Source organism: Nomascus leucogenys, chromosome 20, assembly GCF_006542625.1.
Source record: "Nomascus leucogenys isolate Asia chromosome 20, Asia_NLE_v1, whole genome shotgun sequence".
Lineage (NCBI taxonomy): Eukaryota > Metazoa > Chordata > Mammalia > Primates > Hylobatidae > Nomascus > Nomascus leucogenys.
Genome location: NC_044400.1, coordinates 30223437 through 30237701, shown reverse-complemented (window position 1 = coordinate 30237701; position 14265 = coordinate 30223437). Strand labels below are relative to the sequence as shown.

The following is a 14265-nucleotide window of genomic DNA, read 5'->3' as shown; positions in this document are numbered from 1 at the left end:
GAGGTGGAGTCACTCCTATTATATAGGCACCACCACCACCCACAGGCTGTGAAGTGTTTTAGACGGAAAGATCCAGCTGTGACATTCAGGGGTACCTCACAACCAACAGTTATGCTTGTCAGCAGCTGTAGCTGTTCTAGAACCACACTTTCCTCCAGCCAAAATACTCCTCACTGAGGCAGAGGTTCTGATCATTTTCCTTGTTATTCAAGAAGGCTTTGTTTGTAGTGGGAAGCAGGGGAGGAGCTGAGAGAGGAAGATCAGGAAAGCTCAGAGGTGGAAGAAACTCAGTGGCATCCTGCAGCATCCCTTGGGCTGATTTCAACACCTCTTTGGAGAAAGGGACTTTGGGACTTTGAGGGAGCTGAAAAACTTTTCAGAGAGACTCTGGCCAGGAGAGTAGCTGCTTGAGGTCCTAGGTGGGGCAGGAACCATCCCTCTCCTCCACACCCACATCAGCTTTGCAGATTCCACACAATTCCTCGTCCTCCAGGAGCAGAAGCTTTACAGCATGGTTCTCAAAGTATGGCCACCAGGCCAGCCCAGTAGTAGCAGCATCACCCAGGAATTTCTTAGAAATGCAAATTTCCAGGCTCCACTCCCAGTAATTTGTGTTTTAACAAGCACTTCTGGTGATTCTGATGTTAAAATGCTCCAATTTGCCTATAAGATTTAAAGAGGCCCTCACTCTCAGGTTTCTGCAAATGCAGGATCCACACATGCATGACCCTAGAAGTAGGGGTCTCCTTAAAGTTTACTCTCTAGGCTCATCTAGTCCTGATCTTGAGACTAATGCTTTAGGAAAATCTGAAGACCACAACCTTGGCACCCAAATTAATGAGTGCTTTCCTAATGGGCCATGTCTGGTGGCCCTGAGGGGCAGGTCCTCTGAAAAAGTGGGACCAAAGTCCAAGGGGAGTCACAAAGCAGACTGATTTGGGAGGAGGGACGCATGTGAAATATTCACATGGGAATCACCCCAGAAACTACTGAGGATCACTTGCAACAGTGGGGGTTGGGGGCACTTAAGCCTCTTCTCTCCCCATGGAAACTAGAGAAGTGGCAAACCTTTGGCCAGAGGAATTAACACAGTGAACGTTTACTGAGCATCTACCGTATTCCAGTCATGCAATTGAACACCTGACTTCTTGCACTCTCTCATTTTTCTCGCACTCTCTCATTCAACTCTTAGCACAAAGGTAGCTTTTGTGATCCTGGTTTTGCAAAAGGGAAAACATGGACAAAAGTTTAAACAATATGTGTCACATCTCAGACTGTGGGCGGGGTGGGTTTAAATGTGTCCTGCTGCTTCTCAAAGCTGCTGCCACCTGCACCGGGATTCTGGATTTTTCACAGGTATGGCCTCTGCTTCTCCCCACCTCAGACATCTTCCTCATCAGCATCCCTGTTTTTCCCTCCTGGTTTGGCTTCACACCTTGGAGCCTGTCTCCTGTTGATACTCTTGGACAGCATTTGCTAATCTGTCTCTCCTGTCCTGGATCTTGAACCTCATAGGACTGGACATGGCTCCTGGAATTGAGTGAGAATCATCTACATGGATATGGGGCAGAGACTCTTTGAACCCAGGTCACCTTACTCCACTCAGACCCTTCTAGACATTGCATGCCACTCTGAATGTCCCCTCATAGATGGAATTGCATTAGGCACATAAATGTTACAAAGAATCTGACATATTGCATATTCTTAAAAATTCAATCTGGTTGAGCATGAGAAAAGAAAACAACTTTTATGTGAGGAATGCAAATCCTTTTACTTATCAGGCCAATAAAACATTAAAATGACACCCCAGTCATACTCTACACCCCCACTTTGAGCTGTGTACTCATCTCTTGGAACTGCTTGTTATTAACCTAATAATGTTGCACTGGACACACTGTAACCCACACCCTACAGCTTAACAATATATAGCCAATCACTAATCAAATCTGTAAACTGTAAACCATTGAGAATTCCTGGCAGAACTTTATATCAGTTCACTCCTGGTCTTCACATTTGCCTTTAGAAACCCAGTTGCAACGGCTGCTAATGCGAGTGTCTATTCAGGGCAACTTGAATCTGTGCTCCTGGATTGCCTCAAGCAAGCTTGGCCCAAATGAACTCTCTACTTATATTAATTTTGCATCAGCTTTTTCCTTTTAGGTCAACAATCGGAAAATGGGGTTACACATTTAGAGCCACAGACACAGAGTGACTGCCTTTTCCAGATCAGTGCCTCTTTGCTAGATAGTACCAAGGAGAGAATACTCACAGTGCTTGACTCTTGATCATAACTTCAGCCCTGTGGGACCTTGAGAACACTGAACATACGTCTGCAGGTCTTAGCTTTCCCCCTTTTAGAAAGTGGAGATATTAGTGCCTGGACTCCCAGGGCTTCTAGAGCCTTTACAGCATCATATCCTACTCAGGGATAGATGTAAGTCAGTCTCACTTTCTCGCTCAATGCCAACCTATGAGACAGAACTACAGAGGGTGTATCAACAGCTGTTCACTTAATAAAGCCTTATTGAAAGTGACTTTTCTCTGTGATAGCTTAGACCAGGGGTCCTCAAACTCTGGGCCACAAACCAGAACCAGTACTCATCCGTGGCTTCTTAGGAACTGGGACCAACAGCAGAAGGTGAGTGTCAGGTGAGCAAGCAAAGCTTCATCTGTACTTACAGACACTCCTTGTCACTCACATTACTGCCTAAGCTCCTCCTCTTATCAGATCAACTTCAGCATTAGATTCTCACAGGCATACAAACCCTATTGTGAACTGTGCATGTGAGGGATCTAGGTTGCACACTCCTTATGAGAATCTAATGCTTGATGATCTGTCACTGTCTTCAATCACCCCCAGATGAGACCATCTAGTTGCAGGAAAACAAGCTCAGGGCTCCCACTGACTTTGCATTATGGTGAGTTGCATAATTATTATACATTACAATGTAATAATAATGGAAATCAAGTGCACAATAAATGTGTGTTTGAATCATCCTAAAACCATCCACCCCCAAGCCCCCAGTCCCTGAAAGCCAAAAAGGTTGGGGACCACTGGCTTAGACTATTGTGTTTTGCCTACTTCAAGTCAAAGAGGCTAGAAAGATGGTTATTATGAAGGACAGGGGCTTAGGGTGTAGAGATTATGAAGCTGGTGGTTTGGCCTGCAGAAGAGGGGCAGCAGCTGCACACTGTGTCCTAGAGGTTTAGAAGGACCGTGAACAGGGCACAGTGTGTGTCAGGAATGCCTTATTCTAATTCCTACTGCTTCATTCTCCCATCCTGCCCATGGACTGCCAGGCCCTGGAGCTGCCCAGCACCAACACCTTCCTGCTTCCAGAGCTGTGCACAAGGCCAGTTCTTCCAACTCCTTTCCTCCCAGGAGCCAGAAGATTTGGTAATTTGCCCATCCCTGAGATGCACATTGGTTAAAGTTTCTTAACCCCTTAGAAAAGACCCTTTCAACTTTTGCTCAGGATGAAGTATCAAAGGTGGTTTGTGAATAGTGCAAACTGGGCAGCAGATGTCAGGGTCTTAGGCACCACCTCAAAACGAAGTTGCTTAAAGGACCTCCGCCGGAGGGAGCTCTTGAGATTTTGGAACATTTGTGCCTCAGGTAGGAATGCTACTTTATTATTTATGTATTTATTTATTTTTGAGATGGAGTCTCGCTCTGTTGCCCAGGCTGGAGTGTAGTGGCATAATCTTGGCTCATTGAAACCTCCATCTCCTGGGTTCAAGGGATTCTCCTGTCTCAGCCTCCCAAGTAGCTGAGATTACAGACATGTGTCACCACGCCTGGCTAGTTTTTGTATTTTTAGTAGAGACAGGGTTTTATCATATTGGCCAGGCTGATCTCGAACTTCTGACTTCAGTTAATCCGACTTCCTTGGCCTCCCAAAGTACTGGAATTACGGACGTGAGCCACCGTGCCTGGCCAGAATGCTGCTTTAGATGTCTTATATCTGATTTTCCCACGTGACTAGCACTAAGACCCTTTAAGTATGTAAGATGCCCGGTTGGGGCCAGCAAAAGAGAAAAGCTGGCAGGGCGGGATCCCACTTCACTTTGAGAGAGAAAAAGAAGGGGTAGGACAACCACAAAGAGGCAGTTGGAGGCCTGGGTCTCTACTGCCTGTAACAAGGGACTGCGAAGCGGTCTCAGAGTAAGAAGAGATTCTCAGGCTGTCCTCTGTGGGCTTTCCAGAGAGGAATCCAGGTAAGGAAAACCACTGCCAGCCTATTCCCCTCCTTTCTCCCAACAAGTAGCAAGCTCCTTGAAGGCAAAGAGTTTGTAATTAACCTGAAACCTAGCTTATGTTGATTAACACATTAAAAATGAAACACCAAATTCAGAAAACACCTGCCCTTCTAACTCCTGCCCCTCTTCAGATAACATTAATTATGAGTTTAAGAAATAGCTACTCGAACACAGTCCCTTGCCCCAGCTTTCCCTCCTGTTAGACACAGTGCCTACTAAATCAAGAAAAACTTACCATTTACCCACGAAACTAAACACAATCCCTTATTATATAATTAACGAAAGCACAATTGTATGTAATACAATTATACAAGACTACAATTACACAAAACTAATGATGCAGTGTACACGGCAATGACTTTCATGCAATTGAAAATAATGAGAGCTTGCTTGATTAAAAATTAAGGTAGCATAAGAGACCCCTATTGATAAATGTTCCCTGTATTGATCAACACTTTGGAAGAGGCTGCACTGGCTAATGAAGTAGGATGCTTCTCCCTCGCCATTACTAAAGACTATTGGTCTGGCCAATAGTTGCCAACCATCGCCTGTGATAACTTTTATTCTCTGAGCTCTAAATTAGCACATTTTAATGAAGCACATATTTTATTACCACTTTTTCAGCTAGTAAAATAGAAAAAAAAACAAAGCAGAAGAGCCAGAAAATCTGCCTGATTTCTTGATGATCCTATGCATGGTGATATTAACAGAGAAATGTGTGTAAAGTTTCACCAAGTTACGCAGCTCATTTCAGCATTAGCAGAGACTATGCACTGCATGGCCGATTTCTGTGCCCCTCAATAGAGGCACCTGCTACTATTCATTATTCCTCTCCTGAACTGGGGCAGTCACCTGCCTAGTTGTGGGCCAGCTCTCTTCCAATCCACCTTTCTCACTTCTTCTTGAGTACTCTTTCTACTAGGAAAAGCTAGCCACCTTCCTCCATGGTTCTCACCAAGACCATGAAACCAAATCCCACTGGTACACAAAGTTCTTCATGACTGGTCCTGCCCCACATCTCTGGACACATTCACACCAGGTGCACCACCCACAGTGGCCTGCCATCCCTACTGAGCTATATATTATTGAATCTAAGACACCATTAATTGTAAGATATACCATTATTTTATATGCCACTATGAAAAATAGATATTGCCAATTCAACTATTAGAGATTTCAAATGCCAAAAAAGTATTTTGAATTGATGAAATACTTGCAATCCATGCTTTCTCCTGCTTCTACGCCAATCTCCCTTCCCTCTCAACCTTGGTGTAGCCTGCCAGTGCCTTCTCCTTTAAGATTCAACTCAGCATAACCTTCTGAAACCTTCTTGGCCTCATTCTTGGGGTCAGACTAAGTTGCTGCTGCTGTGTGTCTGACAAATAAGGGTGCACTTCTTGGCCATTTATCTAACTTTATCGTAATGGCTAATTTACTCCCTGATGAAACATAAGCAGAGACCCTGTATCAACACATAGGCAAGCACTGAACAGCTATTATTCACCCATTCTATAAATGATATTTTGACAAGGGTGAGCAGAACTAGAAGAATGAAGGAGGTAGGCTCTGGAGAGGAAAGAAGAAGAACATGGCAAATCTTGATGCAACTTCAGAATCCATCCTCTTTGGTTTTCTGCAGTGTGTCTTTGCATTTAGAAACTTCTAATACAAGAAGAGCCAGATCCCAGGGGAATTGGAGAGATAAAGTGAGTTTTTCTGATCTCCTCTGAGCCAGAGAAACAGTGGTAGGGGCAGTAAGAGCAAAACCCAGCCAAACCCAGGAGTGGTTGTGTGTTATTGGGCATTTCGGGAACCTCTGTTGCAGACTTCCCAGATGGTCCGATGCTCATCTGCCTGTGTTAGAAAGGACACCCACAGCAGTGAAAAATGAAATGGTTTAGGAGAGAAGTAATTCCTTCCTCCTTTTTGCTTTAACTTCAAAGTAATCAAATGTTGTTTATGCATAAAATTTTAATCCTTTCACAAATTTGTATTTTGATTTAATTTGCATATCCCATTTACCGCAAGTCAACATGAAGAGAGACTCAACTAATTTAAACCATTTTTCTCTGGGCCTGAAATCCTTTCAGAAATATTTTCCATTAGGCAACTCAATTATGTCTAATGTGGCTAATGTTGGTGGATTAGAATTTTGCTTAAAGAAACTCATATTTAGAACAGTGAGAATGGGAAGGGGGTGGGAGAACAGAGGAGAAGAGACAATAATTACCTGTCTTTGATGCTACACAGATCAATGTGTAAATCACTAAAATTCCCCAGGGAACCTTGCTGAACTGAAATGAGGTCCTTGGGCTGGTTATCAATAAAGATGAGCCTCATGCAGCCTTGGAAAGCCTTAATGGGATTTAAACATTGGGAATCGGTGAGATTGTCGGGGCACCCTGTGGGACAGAGAAAAAAGATGAAGAAGAATGCTGAAATGATCCGTCATTGCTTTGGCGACCTATTGATGGAAGACCTTGAGATCTAATTATTTTGGTGCTTTCTCATTCACAGCAGTGCACACCCTTTTTGTTGTAAATCTTAGCATTCTCAGGGAGGGGACAGAATTGGTACAAAATAGGGCATACTCCATCACTGTAGAGAAAATAAAAAGCATGGCAAAGGGAATACCAATACTGTAACATGTGTCTCCTTCTTACTTTTTTTTTTCCATTGGTAAGCTATTTGCTGTTTTTTTATATGGCATCCTTCACTCATCCCAAGGAAGAAACGTATTATAGCTACTTCAGAATTTTGGTTCTGTCTTGAAACACATATCTAAATGCACAATTCAATTCTGAATTACACTTTCAAAGGAAATTACGCTTTGGGTAAGGATGGCAGCAGAGTAATTGTCTGGTTAATTGTTAGCATTAACAGGCTTAGTTCCTGAGAAAGGTACACACAGGAGTGTAACTGAAATTTTGGCGTGATGTGCAAAGCAAAATCAGACGTTTTGCTGGTTTTAGAAGGAGCTAAGGGTTTAAATGCATGTCATTTTAGGGCTGTAATAGCATATGGGAAAGGTTAATACTATACCTTTTTAAAGGATGTTCTTAAAAAAAAATACACTGATTTAGTGTAGCTTGCAACCAGGGCATATCTACTTCTCATTAAGATAGGTATAGAGCCTTGCAGGTATATGAGTGCTTGTGCTCCTTACGAACTCCATTCCAATGGCTTTAATAGGTTCAGAGCATATGGGAATGCAAGCTTGAAACGTGGTAATAACCCATAAATAACTGGGAATTATTTCAGCCATCTCTAATAGACAGTCACTGCTGGGCTGAAGCCCAGCAGCTGGTTAACAGCTCACAGGCACACTATAAAATGAAGAGAGATGCTACAACTTCTAATTGAAGCTGTAGAGAGAATTTATGTAAGTTGACTATTATTACTGAAACTCATTTTTCACCTTCCTTAAGTTTACAGTCTACGCATGGGGCGTTTGTTTAAACACTGTTCAAATCACTGATAAATCTTCACCTTCTAAACCCAGAGTCCCTTAAAACTTGCCTCTAAGAACGCTTCTTCAACTGAGGGAGGGGAGCCATTTTGTCTCTGAGGCATGTTGGATGCTTATTGTATCAGGATTATTTACAAACATTTCCCTCAAGAATAAATTCAAGATAGCGTTTTCCCCTCTGATGCTGAAATATTGCATAAGATGAAAAATTATTCGGCCTGTGAGGTTATGTTTGTGGACCCCAACACCCTTGTTCTACGATCATTATAATACATTTCTTCCAATCTCTGTTTTCACTGGTGGGCTGTGGGAACACAGATCTGGAATTGAATTCATGAGCTCTATGGCCTTGCACAAATTCTTTCATCTCAGCAAACACCAGTCTTATTATCTGTTAAGTGGGGATATTACCTACTGCACAAGGTTTCTGCATTAATTAAATGAGGTTAAGTCATAAAAACTTTTGCAGAGACTGGACGTGTATTCCCTCCCTAAAGGAATTTATTATCCATGCACAGGTGGAGGAAATTTGAGGTAAATGTCACAGGCCCTTCCTCACCCTAAAATCAAGCCACAAAGATATTGCTTCCCTCCTAGGAGACCTCGGTATGTACACTGCACCTGTGCAAAATCCCTTTTGCATTTTAAAGTTTTAACCACATTCCATTGGTATGAGAGAAGTGATCTGTAAATTCTATTTAAGAGACTATGCATAATTTTATACAATACTTCTCTTCAATTTACTAACAGGAAAAAAAATAAGAAAACTGTAGACCAGACCCTGACTTATATCTATAGGAGCTGGAGCGAGTTCCCCCATCCCCTGCCATGTGGCATACTCCATGCTATATGCTTACACCTTGGTCGTAGTTAACTTTTCCAGAAATTCTGGAGGTGAGCTTATTTCCCCATGTTTCAGATTAGGAAGTTTAGGGACTATAAGCATCTTTCTCAAGGTCAGACAGCTACTGAGGTTAAATCCTTTTCAGAGACTGTTTCTATAATACAAACAACAGACTACGAAATTAGATATTAATTTTTAATGAAAAATACTTTTGAAAGACTAAATACATATATGTAGATATGCATTTATAAAAAATCATAGATGCCTAATTATATGTTTTTCTTCACCATCAGCTTGCCCTTGTGTTTTTGTCATTGGAAAGGTTCCCAGGATTCACTTAACATCAGAGAAGGCAGACTGTGAACAATCTGAACTGGCTTCTACACGTCGAGTTACAAGTTCATGGGCCTCCTAGTTCCTCCTCATTCCTGGCTTTCTGTGGGCATGGCCTCTAGGGATGTGGGGAAGGAGGGCACAGGAGACTAAGAGAGGAAAGTGGCAGACGAGGGGCCTAGGTGCTGAGCATGCTGATTGTGCCCTTCCACCTGAATTTTGCCTCTTGCAGGTACTGCTGACTCTTGATACACTTTCTCCAAGTTTTCAGCTGAGTTTCTCCTTTCCCATGTGATCACAGGGCTTGGCATGGCTACAAAAATCTCCTTTGCATGTGTTATATAACACAGCTCTTGTAGCTAAAGTTCTTTTCTTCCTCAGCACTGACCTAGATAATTTATATTTGCACACAGCTGTGAGAGATTTTGCTTCTCACTATTTTGAGATTGAGGGTGTGTGTGCGTGTGTGTGTGTGTTTGTGTGTTGGGAGAATTGTCTAATTGACTAAGCCAGAACCATCATAGTGAAATAATTGCCCACTTCATTTTCCCTCCCTTCTTAATTTTCCCTCTTAAAGACTGGAGAATTTACCTCCAAAATAGTAGCTATTTCCAGAATAAATCTGCACCCAAGTGCTGTCTGGAGCTGGGGGTGCTGCTTCATTATCCAGAGTAAGTGTGATGCGGTTCCTCCTGGCGTTGATGCTAACCGAGTGCCACAAGCCATCATTCAAGTTGCTGCCTGCAAGAAAAACAAGAGAGTAAGCATAGAGATGATGGGTCCAGAAGGCTTGGAGAGAGGGGGCTCATTTCCCAGCCTGCTGCTGTCCATGCCATTCTCAGAGCAAACCTACTCCTCGCTCGGCTGGATACAAGCCCTTGGAAGGTTCATAAAAAGCATTGTTCTTCCTCTTTTTACCACTTCATTCTAATCTCTTTTTTTAAAAAGATGGCTGAACTACTTCTGATATGTTTTGTTTAAAAACAAAAGGGAAAAATACAAAATGTTGTACATACCACAACCAAAGTTATGTCACATATTCTGATCTATTGTTGTATAAATGCAGAGGAAAGAAAAAACAGAAAAATAGACAAACTCAAAATATTACCAGCAATTTTAACTGAATGGTAGAGTTATGGGCAATTTTAGTTTTCTCATACTTTCCTACAAATAATTTTAGGAAAAAGTAAGCTATTTCTAAAGTAGATGAGGAAAGCTGGATTCCAATGATATGTCAGGCAGAGGCAGCCTCCTGTTGGAGAGAGGTAACATATAATCCAATTGCAGCCTTTTTCATACTAATTAGGTGACATTGTCTAAGTTACTCACTTTCATTAAGCTCTGATTTTATCATCCGTAAATGTTATAATTCCTACTCCTTATTATTGTTAAAAGGATCAAATGAAATGAGGCACGACAGCCTCCAAAGGCACTGGGAGAAAGGTGGGTGCTTTTGTAAGGTTCTTTTATCTCCTATTCCATTGTTCCAGCTGTCTTTGGTGTACCCTGTGCTGCTGACCTACCTTACTGAGAAAACTGTATTGGGAACTAGTCAGGAGGTTTCAACTATTTCCTTTAAAGAGTTTATAATCTATTAAGACTCTGTCCTGTTGGTGTAAAGTGCTTGTTAAAGAAAATGAAGTCATATTAACTGATTGGTCACAAAGACTTTCTGTGGCAAGAGCACACAGCCACACAATTCTAAATTGTAAATAGTCATTTATTGTGCCCTGTTACATGTTGAGTTGTCTTTCCTCTCATTGTGTCAGTTTCCTCACTTGCAAAGAGGACGATGATTGTACTTAACAGGCCATTGTGAGAATTACACCAGTTAGTCCAGCAGTGTATGCAGAATAGTTCATTTCAATCATATGTGGGCAGTCATATTAGCTTAAAAAATGAACAGAGCTGCAAATACAAAATGGTCTTTGGCGTTAGAGGGTATGGATATTAACATCACATGATCTCTACCCTAGGGTAGTCCACTGTTAAAAGGCAGAGACATATGCAAGGGGGATTAAAATAACGTCTTTTGAGTTCAGGCTAGTGGGGTAGGCAGAGAAGTAAGCAAAGAACACCACCTCTTGCAGTTCTGGGTGGAACAGCAATATGTGAGCAGAGAAGAAAGAAAGCCTAAGTAACTCCATGTGAGGATCCCAAGAATGTTTCACAGAAGTGGGTGACAGTTAAGGGGAGCTGTGGAAAATGAGCAAGAGTTTGTAATTCTTGGAGCAAGGGTTCCAGGAGACAGAGAGCCTGTATAAAGAAACAAAGGTCTGGAATGAGAAGCAGGACATGACAATATGAAGGCAGCTGGAAAGAGGATCCAATCACCCAGAGATGTCACATGCCAGGCTCAGGAGGACTTTAAACAATATCCTTTGATAAATTATTCTGAAGAGCACTTTTCCCAAACCAATTCCATCAGCATCTCTGAGCATGGGCCCTAGGCATCTGCATTTTTTAAAAAGCTCCTTGAGTGGTTCTAATGTGCAGCCAGAGATGAAAATCACAGTTTTAGAACATGGGACTCCATGAGGGCTCTCTAGGATGGTAATATCAGTGTGAGAGGTGTTTATTCAAAGAATCAGCCAGCACAAGAGCAATGATAGCAGCTGGAAGGGGTCAAGGCTGGAGGCAGAACTCACAGGTCCTACTGCTTGCAGAGTCCCCAGGAGGCAGAATAAGAGGATCTCACCTAAAGTAGCAGCAGTGAAAATGCAAAGTAAGTGATGGATTCAGAGCTATTTCTGCAGGTAAAACAGACCTGACTTGGTAGAGCCTACCGGAGCAGCCCCAAAGCAGCCAGCTGGGAAGAAAACACTGAGGATCACCACAGAGGTGTGCCAGACCCTCAGAGTGGCAAGTGAAGAGCCGGTGCCCCTGAGCTCCCAGATGGCTGGAGAGGCTGCCCTGGGAGAAACAAACACCAGGCTTGGAGCCCAGCTGTATTTGCACCTGGACAGCTGTGACCCATCTGCTCAGAGCATCCCAGATGTAGGACACCTGATGTGTTTTTGGCCAGATCTCTCAAGCCAGATCACTACAACCCTGAACATCTGCTTGGGGTGAAGAAGAGAACCCAGAGGCTTCTCAGCCTGGTGGCCCCACTTCCTCCCAAAGGCAGTTGTCCTCAGACAAGACCAGGGTTTGGGTCCTGGCCACAGGGATTCTGCTAATGAGACAGAGAATCTGTCAGGTGTTTCTTGGTGAACATTTGACTTCTTTCAGGGGTATCTGGGGAGCACAGTCAATTGTAAGTCCTTTTTAAAATCTTTCATTTGCATGCTCATTTGAATATATCTGCATAACGTATGGGACTGCATTTGCAGGTCAACTCTAGACTGGAAGGGAGTTAGTAACTAGTTCAGAATAAAAGTTCTAAATATTCCTTAAAGGCCAAGCACCCTGCTAGGCATCGGGGGTACAGCAGAGAAGAATGTATTTACAGAGGCCACGGTGAGTATCTCCTCGAATTAGGTATCTCTCATATATTCACGTTACAGATGGCACTGGCCTGAGAGGAGAGGTCTGCTCAGTGGGAGTCTGTAGCATCATCTGTTCTGATTGTGGGTCCTGTCCTCTCCCCACATCTCCATCCATGTCTCTCTTTCAACTTTTCACATAATGAGGGTTTGCTTGGTTGGTTGTTTTCTCTTTTTCTTTTTATTTTTTGGTCTGCCTTTTCTTTGATTTGGTCTTTTCCTACATGGTCCCCAATCCCTGCATCGGGAGCCTGGGTGAAAAGTTTAGCTCTGTGGAGGAAAATTATTAGAACAATATAGTTCTCAATGCAGGTATTGCCTGGGGAGCTTTTGAAAATACAGAACCTGGGGCTCGCTGCAGGTTAATTAAGTCAGATTTCTGGGGATTATCCCAGGACTTGGAAGGTTCAAAGGTCCCTTGGGATTCTGTTGTGCAGCCAGGGTCAGGAGCCACGTCATTGGAGGTGTCAGAAGAGAAAGGAAAGAAGCTGGGAAATTGGGACTCGCCCAGGAGAGCTGCTTGGGCATGGGTTCCAAGGCAAGTGAAGTGGTACATCGCCAGCTAAAGAACTCCACTTTCACCTGGTCTTCATTTTCACTTCATTCTGTTAATAGATCCAAAATAACATCCCTAGAGACTCTCTGAGGTTTTGTTATTAAAAGTACTCTCTTAAAGAACGTGGAAATGCTATTGATTATTCAGAAATTAGGGAGAAATCACCTTATCAGATTGCTTTTTTCCCAAACCTCCTTGAGATAAATAGCTTTGAAAGAACAGACATGTCCAATGAGGAGAACAGGAAAGCAACACCTTTTAGGCCAAGAATGTCTTGATGGGGGAAAAAAAATTCTCTTAGGAGAGAAGAGCAGGATATTGAGGGCCAATACGGGGCTCTAAGCACCCCCATGATATAGAGACCGAGGCCTGAAAGATGGGATTTGGGTTCTAGAAACAGATGAGGACAAACATACAATTTCTGAACTTTAAAGACATGTTGGGTATTATTTGCCATCTCCCAGACTAATAAAGGATAAAAATTGATAATGCTCAATCTCAATGAGAATAGAGGGAAATAGTCAATTTTATATGTTGTTTGTAGCAGCCTAAACTTGTACATGCTTTCTGGAAGGCAATACACCAGTAAGTATCAAAAATCCCACGAATGTCATACCTCATTTCCTGTGAATTTTATTCTGAAGAATTATTTCTAAAATAGTAACCGAGCTGTAGCCAAGATTTATGGTGAAGGTATTTCATGACACCATTATTTACAATAGCAAAAATTCACTGCTACCCATATTTCCAATAGTAGCAGGCTAGCTAAAGCAAATATGGTTTACTCCTAATATGGTATATAATGTAGTCATTAAACATCATAATGTCCAAGAATGCTACTGATATCTTGATAAGAGAAAAGTTCTAAATAAATAGTACGTGCTGCATTGATTCCCATCTTGTTAAAAACCAACACCAAGAAAAACACTGCAATAACGTAGAATGACAGAATCACAGATTCTTTTCTTTTATGTTATACTGGAATTTTCAATGTTTCTTAATGTACATTTTTTATAATCTTAAAAAAACCTGGCAAACTATTTAAGCTGAAATAAAAGACAGAAAACTTTTTTGTCCTTTTCACTTTTGTTCTCATGGCTTCTCTCAGGTGCTGGAATTCAGCTTAGGGCATCAGTATAAAGGGTTCCTTATAGAGAGAGAGTTAAATAGGCTGCCCTGTGCTTTCCTAGGAATCAAATAAAAACTTGGAAGATTTTCTCCATAGAGAAAAAAAGAATGACAGTTTTCATCCTTCCAACTGAACTTGCAAATGAACCTTTGAAATACCCCAATTGTAAAAACAGCTAATAATACATCA

At 42.2% G+C, this 14265-nt stretch overlaps 1 protein-coding gene across 1 annotated transcript in view; it reads right to left on the bottom strand.

Annotated features, from left to right (window-relative positions):
• The window catches only part of CNTNAP5 (contactin associated protein like 5), an 885765-nt gene that overhangs the window by 387230 nt on the left and 484270 nt on the right, over positions 1 to 14265 (bottom strand). Inside the window, exons 9-10 of the mRNA XM_030800870.1 lie at positions 9498 to 9647; positions 6491 to 6662 (exon numbers count right to left, since the gene is read on the bottom strand). Of these exons, the coding sequence (XP_030656730.1) occupies positions 6491 to 6662; positions 9498 to 9647 (322 nt within the window). The remainder of the gene's footprint in view (positions 1 to 6490; positions 6663 to 9497; positions 9648 to 14265) is intronic.